The 10,203-nt window shown below is 27.9% G+C and overlaps 2 protein-coding genes across 3 annotated transcripts; both read right to left on the bottom strand.

The window, feature by feature from the left end:
* Positions 1-5,070: 5,070 nt before the first annotated feature.
* LOC113859008 (acid sugar phosphatase) lies at positions 5,071-7,629 on the bottom strand. Of its 2 annotated transcripts, XM_027491824.1 has the most exons (7): positions 7,477-7,629; positions 7,337-7,406; positions 7,032-7,191; positions 6,752-6,833; positions 6,098-6,314; positions 5,798-5,862; positions 5,071-5,497 (listed from the first exon to the last, which is right to left on the bottom strand). In XM_027491824.1, the coding sequence occupies exons 1-7, from the start codon at positions 7,573-7,575 to the stop codon at positions 5,243-5,245; spliced, it is 948 nt and encodes a 315-aa protein (XP_027347625.1). In that variant the 5' UTR covers positions 7,576-7,629; the 3' UTR covers positions 5,071-5,242. The 2 variants fall into 2 exon arrangements, with proteins under 2 accessions (XP_027347625.1, XP_027347626.1); XM_027491825.1 differs by lacking the exon at positions 7,477-7,629 and having other exon boundaries at positions 5,225-5,497; positions 7,032-7,188; positions 7,337-7,388.
* A 1,593-nt stretch (positions 7,630-9,222) lies between these two features.
* On the bottom strand, positions 9,223-10,166 carry LOC113857605. Its single transcript, XM_027489677.1, has 2 exons — positions 9,815-10,166; positions 9,223-9,595 (listed from the first exon to the last, which is right to left on the bottom strand). The coding sequence occupies exons 1-2, from the start codon at positions 10,036-10,038 to the stop codon at positions 9,334-9,336; spliced, it is 486 nt and encodes a 161-aa protein (XP_027345478.1). The 5' UTR covers positions 10,039-10,166; the 3' UTR covers positions 9,223-9,333.
* Positions 10,167-10,203: the final 37 nt, after the last annotated feature.

The raw sequence follows: 10,203 nt of genomic DNA, 5'->3' as shown, positions 1-10,203 counted from the left end.
TATCATTAATATTTTATACCATTACTTAGCTAGTTATATTAATTTAATTTGTAATATTTTTTTTCAGCATATGGGATGACTGAACTGAGATTCTTTTACTATTACAATATAGTAAAAGATAATAATCCTGAAGTTGCATAATGGTTGAACAACATCCCAAGAGAAAAATGGACGCTGACATGGAACAACAGACGATGCTGGAGACACATGACAACAAACCTAACGGAGTCAATCAATTCAATCTCGAAGAAAATCAGAAACCTGCCAATTTGCTCTATGGTCATGGCAACATACACCTGTTGCAATAAGTTCTTCATTGACAGAGGCAGGGAAGTAGATGCAATGATTAATGCTAGACATATGTACTTGGAGGTTGCAACTAAAGCAATTCAAGATGCACAATCAAAGGCGAATACTCATAGAGTCATCACCTTTGATAGAACAAGCACTAGATTTTTAGTCGAAGAAATGCAACATTCGACAGAAATTTGACCCGTAGTAAGATTTACAATACAATTAGATAAAATGTGGTGTGATTGTGGCAAGTTCCAAAAAGTTTACATCCTATGCTTGGATGTACTTGTTTCATGCTTACACACACACACTACAACTTTGACATGTACATATCTCTCGTGTATACCTTACAACAAGTTTCTAAGGTATATGAAGGTTAGTTTAGAGAACTCAAACATGAAGACTATTGACCAACTTATATGAACCCAACTTTGTATCCAAATCCAAAACTGAAAAGAATTTCAAAAGGTCGACCAAAGTCCAGTAAGATAAGAACAAAGATAGACATTAGATAATAACAAAGTCAGGCAAAAAATTGTTCTTATTGTCACATCCTTAATCACACAAAGAAGACATATCCAAATATCACTCAAGCTTCTAATTCCTACCATTGATTTATGTTGTTATTATTTAAAAATTTTCTTAATGTCATTTTTAATTTTATGAATGTCATTGTGTTCATAGATGTGAGTGTTGTTAAGTCATTGAAGAGTTATTGAATGAGAGATGAAAATTGAGAATTTCAAGAAGGAAGATTGAGAGAAGGGGGAAAAATTGAAAGTGTTATTATTATAATCATTTTAATTATAATATACATTTGAGATTTGTTAACATGATAGGTCATGTTAAATTTTTTTTAAAAAAAAGTAAAAGAATTTATTCTTCATTATATTTAATGTTAATTGAAAAAATTTAACCATTATTTAAATATTAAGGAAACTAGAGTTTTCTTTTAATTGCATAATTAATTAATAATAATTTAATATATAAATTTGTAAAATATGTATTGACAACTTGAGAAAGAGAAGATGTAAAAAAGTTGTCCTGCTTTCAAAAATAATAATTTAAATTTATCATGAAAATATCAATGTATTTAAGATATGGAGGTGTATGTCTGAATATCTAACCTTTTTCTTTTCTTGGATAAAATATTACTCACCTCTCCTTTTTCCTTTAAAACAAATATTGTGAATTTTAATTGTGTTTTATTTATTTTTGAAGTCAATTTATTTTATAAATAGATATAATTAACTTTAATGGTATTCAATTGATCGTTAAAATTTATCGTTTTTATATATAAATATATACTTTAAAATTCACTTTTATTCCAATTGATTCTTAAAATTCTGATCCTTTTTACAAGTAGTCTCTTCTGTTAAAACTTAATCATTTAATATCTTATTTTCATAAATCAATGTTATAATTATTAAAAAGTAATAACATTCGGAATTTAAAAATTTAAATAAAGACTTTTTGGGTTGCTTTTTATTATTTTCTCCTTTTTTTATGTTTTTGATTCAAAAATTTATTAGGTTTGCAAAAAATTATAACAAAAACTGATGAATAGTAAAGATTTAAGATATGTAAATGGTTAAGATTTCTTTTTCATTATCAATTTAACTCTAACTTAAAAGCAGAAACTATTGGCAGAAAGAGTAAAATTTAAGAATTAATTTGGACAAAATTAAAGGTCAAGGTGTATATATATAGTTTAAGATTTAATTGTGATAAAATTAAAATTCAAGATGTATATTTATAAAAAAAAAAGATAAAATTTAAGAATCAATTGACATAAATTTATAATTTAAGTATCTATTTATAACAACAATAAAATTTAAGAGATTGAATTTTCTCCTTAATTTTTTGTTCAGATACCCTTCTTCTTTTTTTGCTATAGTCAAGATACCCTTATAGTTGAAGATTTATCACCAGTTTGCAACTAGCACTAAGTTGTCAACTTATTGTTGATGACAGTTATGCAGTTAAGTAAATTGTTGTTAATAAGATTGAAATAATATATTTTTTATAAATTTTTTATTAACTTACTTTTTGTAAAATATTTTTTATTTAATTTTTCTGAAATAATTTTTTATATTTTTAAAACATTAATACAATTTTTATTTGATATTTTTATGAAATAATAAAAATATATTGTAGAAAATGTAACATTATTCACAAGATTTAGATGAGCAACTAAGAAACAGTTACAAGGGTTAGTTTAAATAAATTTTGGGATAAATACTCATTGAAAAAGAAAATAAAGAGACAAAATAAAATTTTGCAACTTAAAATTAAATCATACATTTTAAATTTTATTACAGTTAAACGAGGATCTTTTAAAAAAGTAAAAGAATATAAAATGAGTTAAAAGAATGAAAATATATTATAAATAATAATTATCTTATTAAAAAATAATTATTAATAATAATTATTATTTTTAAACTTTTAAATAATTTATATTCACAATATAAATTTACCTCTTCTTTTGCAGTTATTTAATATATTTAATTAGTTGTATATCTAGTTTTATCAAACAGCAGTAATGTAATTAACTTGTTATGAACTATAAAATTTAGTTAACATGTGAATTACAATCAATAATTTTTCAATTAATTTTACTAAATAGGACAGTAAAACGTATTTGAATTGTCGTTTAGAGGCTTAAAAATGAATCTGCACACGTTAATTGATGAACGATTATAACTCTTACAAAAGTTGTATTACGATAAATGAATATGAAAAAAACAAATTTATCTTTATTAAAATCAAAGCACGTTTAAATGGTATTGATAATTTTTTTTTTAAATTTTCAGTGAATTGATTTCTGTTGCGGTACAAATCGGCCCATAGTTATACTAAAGCACTTTTTTAAAATAAAAAGTGTTTTAAAATTGATTAGACAAAATAAAAGTGCTTTTCAACATTTACATAAAAAGACTATAAAAGCGCTAATGACATTGTTCCACGTCCGCAAGCTCTACCTTTATATATTATAAGTTGGAAGAATTTATTTTCGTCTTTTTTTTAATCAAGGTTTTTCTGTCATAATCAGAGACTATTTAGAGTTATAAATTTAATTTTGATATATTTTTTAAAAATAAATTTTAATATAAACTTATGAATTATTTAATTATATATATACTAATTATATTTAATATTTTAAAATTGATTTATTGAAACTAATTTTATTTAATTTTAAAATAAGTGTATCCTAATATACCTTTCACAACAAAATTTAGGACCAATTAAATATCAATTGTGTCAAAATTTAAGAGGAATGAGGTAATAAATCTTAATCAATATATTTAAGAGCACCAATTAAATATCAATTATGTCAAAATTGATTAATCAGTAGAAAGGAATTTAGCATTAGGCATACTAAGCCATGATAGTATTTGCAAATTATTGATTTTTTAAATAAGAGAAAATAGTAACAAAATAAATACAAATTAACTTTTAAAAATAAAAATTGAATTTTTCTTTGTCTTTTTTTATTTTAATTTTTTTTTTCCTCTCATTTTCATTTTACTAGGTAAAATAGAGAGTATGTATTTAGGTATGGTTGAATTCTAAAATATAATTACATTTTTAGTTTAATATTTTATTATTACTTATTAGAAAAGTTAAATTTAGTATCGAAATTTACAGAAGAAATAAAATCAATCTCCAATCTAATAGCATATGAAGGGAATCGAGCTTTTTTTTTTTTCTTTTTTTTTTAATTCTCATATTTCTCAAATGAAATACACCTTGCCCTTATTAATATATTCAAATAAGATTACTTTTACCAAGATCAATTCACATTTAACTCAGTTTTAATCATGATTAATTCTACAAAATTAAATTAATTTGAAATCAATTTTATAAATGTTCATTGAAGCACAAACTTAATTTACTCTAAAATCATGTTTCCTACTTAATAGAATTAGACGATAACTCAACTTGTTTTACAAGATATTTTAATCCTCAAAATTAATTATATTGCAAATAAAATTATTTTAAAGTGAAAATAATTTTATTTATTAAAAAAGTCAGTAAAATATTCTTTTAAATACTTTTAAACACATTTTATATATGTGTTTTAATCTTAAAATAATTAAAACACTAATCTCATAAATTTATCATTTTAAAAAATATTTTTAATATTTTAAAAACTGATAAATTAAAAAATATATTTAAAAGAATATATTGTTAAAATTTTGTTTTAAAGTAAACAATTAATTCTAAATGTAGGAGTTATACCAATTCTTTTCCAAAAATACTTATATTTATTCTTCAAAAGTAACATTGTTTTTATTATTTTAAACAAAATTAATATTTTTTAAATATCAGTTATTTCTAGATTAGTTATACTAAAATCTAAAAATGCTCTACGTAATTGCTGCAGCAAAATTGCTGTCGAGCATATCATAGGAGGATCTTCATGATAAAGCCATAACATTGGATGTATCAATTTCAATATCACTGTCAATGTCAATACAAGATTAATTCGAAAATTATTTAGCTTTTATCATCATTTATATTAAAAGCAGTTTCTTAATAGCACAAGGAAAGCCAGACTAGCCTTAACCATTACTCTTTTCATTCCTTTTTATCTATTATTTTATGATTTTAACACACAACTAAAAATAAATAAATTTTATATTTTTGTTTATATTAAATTATCATTTAATTTTCTATTATATCTTTTATCTTTCTTATTAATTAATTACACCTTTATTTTAAGTTAATATAATTAATAAAATAATCAATATAATCTTAAACATCTAAAAGTAACAAATAAATAAAAATAATTTTTCCTAAAAAAGTGACAAAAAAAATAGTACAAATTATCTTTACACAACAGTCTGTACTTCGTACCAATGGTCAATAAAACAAAAATGCAAAAAAAATAAAATAAAATTACAGTTATATAAGTGTAGTCGTTCAAATTCCTTAATATGATGTTCTACCATGTGAATGCGGACAACACATAAGATGGATAAGCATCATATTTCGTTGCAAGCGATTGCACAGAAGATGAATTTGCAACTTCTCCAAAACCATGAAGTCCAAGTTCAGTTGCATGAATCCCACCAGTGATAAAAACTGATTTGATTCCAGCAGCATTAGCACCCTTAATATCATGATGAAGAGAATCGCCCACAGCAATACATTCAGAAACATCTGAGCCAGCCATGGCCATTGCTGATTTGTAGATTATCTGACAAATATCAATGTTACAAATAATGTCAAGAGAACACGGAGTAAGGATGGATATGCCAATGCAACAGAAAATGATACCCACAGAGATATAATCATGTTATTATATGCAGCCAAAAAATTATATACCCTGGGTATGAAAGGATAATATCAGTTAGGGAATAGATGAAAATGTATTCTTCCTTGTACCGTCATGTGCATGAAATTTAAGTAGTCTAGGTACAAACAAGAGTAGAATACACATAAAAGAAAGCAACTATCAAAATGGAAGTAATTATTCACATAGAAACGGTTCCATCACCTCATCAGGTTTGCCCATCCATTTCACTTCACCTCCAAGTTTTTCATACTTAGCTGCCAGGGTACCTAGTAAGTTTTTAAAATATACACACAAGATATTGGTGTCAGCCTATAAGGTGAAACTGTAAACAAGGAAAAGAAGAAGCCTAATCAACAAAATTTGACATGATACTAATTGCAATGTTATTTAAAGAAATGTTATGCAGCAACTTTGGATGAAAAAGTAACTTATAATTACTAGTTAGGTGTTAAACTTTTAGAATGAGTTAAAAGGAGAAAGGAGAAGACAAAGCAAAATCACCAGGCATCACACGCAAGTCTCTTGCTTCAACAGTTACATAGTCTGGATTGGCTACCACCATAGGAATTCCTTTGGCAGCACAAAGCTCCAATATTGTCTCAAGGTCTTCAAGTTTCATTGAGCGTGCACCCCCATCAGCATTCCCCAAGGCTTCAGTACCATGAGCCAAAACAAATTCAGCTTCTTCAACATTCTCCACAACTTGCAAGTCTAAGCCCTAGATGAAGTTATTAATATACTGTAAGATTTTAAATCCCTTGATGTATATATATTACTCTCTCAGTCTCGACAATCATCTATACATTATTTAACTTCAAATTTATTTACATATATCTTCCTTAGATTGCCGATAATTGAAAATAATTTCACTTAGATTTGGACAAAAATAAAAAAGACCTCGGCAATCTAATATTTAGTGCAAATCAAATTCCTAAGTTCTTCCAATTCCTTCAATCAGTCAGAAGAAAGGAAACCCACGTAAGCAGACCAATTGATTCAACTAATAAACCAGGTAACTGCTTAATTTACCAAGAAAACAATTACTCCAACAATCATGGCATGTTATAATGCACAAAGTAATCCATATTAAGGAAACAGCAACCAAACACGGTGAATATCAGAACTCAAGCTAAAACACATTGCTGCTCTACACACCTCAAGAGATATTGCTCCCCGGCCATTCCAGGTGAAATGAATGCAAGATCTTCCCAATGCTGCAAACCAAGGATCATCTCTCCTGTTTAAAAACGCAACAATTTATATAAAGAGCGAAGAGGGAATCAAAAAAATTGAACACGGAGAGCAAGGACATATGTTGTACACACATGTAGTGTAACAAACAATTTATAGTTATACATAACAAAGGAGCTTAAATCATGCAATGAAAAATAGGAATAAGGGTATTTGTTCTGAGATAACAGTATGAGAGCAGAACCTTTGCAAGTACTGATGAGTGAGCTCTCCACTAGTTATGGCCCCAAGAAAAAGAGAGGCATCAAAGCCAAGACCCTTCACTTTTTCAATAGTCACTGAGGATCGTCTTGACGAGTTGCTTATGATCACCATCTTAGCACCCGTCTTTGCTATGTTTTCTACTAAGAAAAATCAAATTTATTAAAAGAAATCATAGACATGATTTGGATAAGACATAACATAGGAAACAGGAATATAGGAATATAGGATGGTGTCTGATGTAACAAGCAAAAACTGAAAACAAGGAAAGTGTAGAATAATAGATACATGTTGAGATAGCGCCAGGATAAGGTTGTTTTCCATCGTGGAGGACTCCGAATTGGTCCAACAACCATACCTGTAATGGCAGATATTCATTCATTCATTCACTGGTCAGAAAAAAGGGAAAATGGAAATGAAAGAGGGACCTTGAAACGACGCGTTTCGACGAGTTCTCGGAGACCGTTTAAGCTCTGAAACTGAAATGGACGAATCTGTTGGGGCGGAACAGAGCATTTGGCCATCATTCTGTGCTTCGCCTCCTTCACCCAACCCAACGCCCTCACCCTATACTTTTTTTTTTTTACAGAATATGTTTTTAATCATTTTTTCAATTTATATCTCAGAATAAAGTTTTTGTTTACTCAAAATTATAATATTTAATATTATTAATGTATAATTTTATAGTTTTTAATATATATATATATATATATATATATATATATCTTTAAATATACGTTAAAAAAAATATAATTTTACAATTATACATAACATACGTTAATTTTCCCTTTTCTGTTTCCTTTTTTCCTTCTCGTTTCTTTCAATTCCCGCATGGTACTTATGTTTTCTCACGAGTATGATTGTAAAATTAATCCTTAGGATCATTATTAGGTGATTTTTTTTTTCAGAATTGCAATTCTAGAATTAAAACTCTTAACATATAAGTCTATTTGATATCATAATTTATTTCCACTGTGATAAACTAATATTTGATGATACTTATGTTTTAATACATATTCCGTCAAAAGGCTTTTTCTTTTCAAATGGGATCAAGTCTTTAGGAGAAGTCGATGTTAATAATATGCAACAGTCTAACATGTGCTTTCTAATTAGATTTTTTTTTCCCTTAAAATAAGAACATCCATGGTTTACTCAATAACTACTAAGCACTCTATTAACGTATGGGTATTTTTAAATTTAAGTACGATTAAAAAAAAAAGAAACATTTTAAAGAGAAAATTATGTAAATAAAATTTTAAAATTGTTTACACTTGTGGAGAAATGTATGATTAATAAAATAATATTTATACTTAAAATATGAAAAAGGAGAAGGTAAGAATGAAGTATATCACATTTTAAAGGACGTAAAAATATATGAGTTGCTAAGTAATAATTGCATCTCCCTCTTAAAAATGTAAGAGTAGATAGAACTTAAATAGCAGACGGTAGTGAATGGATCAAGGATGAGAGGATATAGCATATCAAGGACCACTTTGAGATGTTTTTAGGGTTGACAGAAAAAACAAGAGATGCTTTTAGTAACAAAATACTTTTTCAGTCTCTTAAAATCAGTGGTTTAAAGTTATGACACAAGAATTAAAAAATATATTTATTTATTTATTTTATTTTTATTAAGTATTATAATTTTTTATTATATCCATTATAAATTTTGTCCTGCAATAAATGAATACAGAGGAGATTGAAAATGAGTTTTTTGAGATAATAATTATTTTACGAGTAAAATTATAAAAAAATTAATTTTACTTTAAAATTGTAAAATAACTATTATTTTGAAAATAAACATAAAAAATAGTTAAAGAGACTATTTTTTCAGACAGGGAAGAAAAAAAGAGAGCAATCTTGGTATATAATTAATGGCAGCACGAAAATTTGAATTTATAGTCCCCAGTTTTCTCTTTTCAGTGGCTTTCAAACGCCTTCAAAAAAGGTCGTGGGGGAGTAACCATCGTGACATGGTTCAGTAATAAACGCACCCACTGTTCATACTTAATATGACCTCTTGCAAAATATTTGAGTTGTGATGGAAGAATAGGAACACAGATAAATTTAACTAGGAATTGTTCCCCCTCTTCATTTTAATTTCTTAATTTGTTAAGAAGGGAAAATTAGAATGGTCAAATGACACCATCTACCTTGTCAGATGAATATCCTTTCACTTCATAAAAACTGGTAAGCGAAACGATCTTATTTAATTGAATGATAGTAGTAATACAACAATAATATCAACCATTCGTAAGTGACAATAGAAAGGTTAACATTAGAAACTATTCAGATGCAGGAGGAGGAGGAGGTGGTGGTTGTGGCTCTTTATTGATGGGCTTCCCTCGCTCTCTTAGCTCGGCCATTGCTTCTTTCATGGCTTCTTTTCTCCTCTTGCTAGCCAATACTTTTGCCTGAACACCGCTCACATTCGGATCCTTTTTCTCCTTCGGTGGAGGCGGTGGAGGCCTTGCAGCAAAACTTGCACTTTGCTCATCACTCAAACCCAACCCCAACAGTAACGTACCACTCAACCCCATCAATGTCCTGCATGCAACATTGCAATACCAATATGCACGATCCATCATGTCATGCTATTACTTTGCTTGTCAGCTATTTAATTTAATTTATATCGTCTTATTAGGTCCATAAAAGAGTATAACTATTATAATAAATTGATAATAATGATAATGTAAGCCAAAAGGTTTCTTATTTTAACAACTTAAAAATTATGGTAATGCAGCTGATGCTATATAAAGGAGATACCTGCGACGCAGAGAGTGGTCATCCCCGGGAGGGGGGAGTTGATCATGATCAGAGATTGTAGAGGCCTGATACTGAAATTGGTGGCCAACGCAGCACATTTTCGGAGTTGGAAAGTAACCATTTTTCCAAGAATGGAGGGGGCTCCTCTTCCGGTTCCCGACCCTAGTCCTAGCAGAGATAGCTGTTGCGGCAGTGGTAGGAGCTTGTCCCAGCAAATGAGCCATCGATTTCAACTTTGAAATGAAAAACAGAAGCAAACAGCCGCAGGAAATGTACGCTTAGTGAGAAAAAATAAATTTTTTTTGGTGGTTATCTCGTGTCACGAAATAGGAAAATACTCAGTCTAGCGGACAAGAACTAGGAGTCGATATTCTTTAGAACAAGAAATG

This window comes from Abrus precatorius, unplaced genomic scaffold (assembly GCF_003935025.1).
Source record: "Abrus precatorius isolate BTA unplaced genomic scaffold, Abrus_2018 Scaffold2, whole genome shotgun sequence".
Lineage (NCBI taxonomy): Eukaryota > Viridiplantae > Streptophyta > Magnoliopsida > Fabales > Fabaceae > Abrus > Abrus precatorius.
This window is presented reverse-complemented; position numbering and strand designations above follow the sequence as displayed.

Excerpts from the sequence above, each read along its gene's own strand:
- LOC113859008 (XM_027491824.1), bottom strand. The coding sequence starts at position 7,575 with ATGATGGCCAAATGCTCTGTTCCGCCCCAACAGATTCGTCCATTTCAG. Across the intron at positions 6,834-7,031 it reads ACTCATCAGTACTTGCAAAG|GAGAGATGATCCTTGGTTTG; the intron begins GTTCTGCTCTCA and ends GTTTTTAAACAG. Across the intron at positions 5,498-5,797 it reads GGATGGGCAAACCTGATGAG|ATAATCTACAAATCAGCAAT; the intron begins GTGATGGAACCG and ends GATATTTGTCAG.
- LOC113857605 (XM_027489677.1), bottom strand. The coding sequence starts at position 10,038 with ATGGCTCATTTGCTGGGACAAGCTCCTACCACTGCCGCAACAGCTATC. Across the intron at positions 9,596-9,814 it reads GACCACTCTCTGCGTCGCAG|GACATTGATGGGGTTGAGTG; the intron begins GTATCTCCTTTA and ends TGTTGCATGCAG.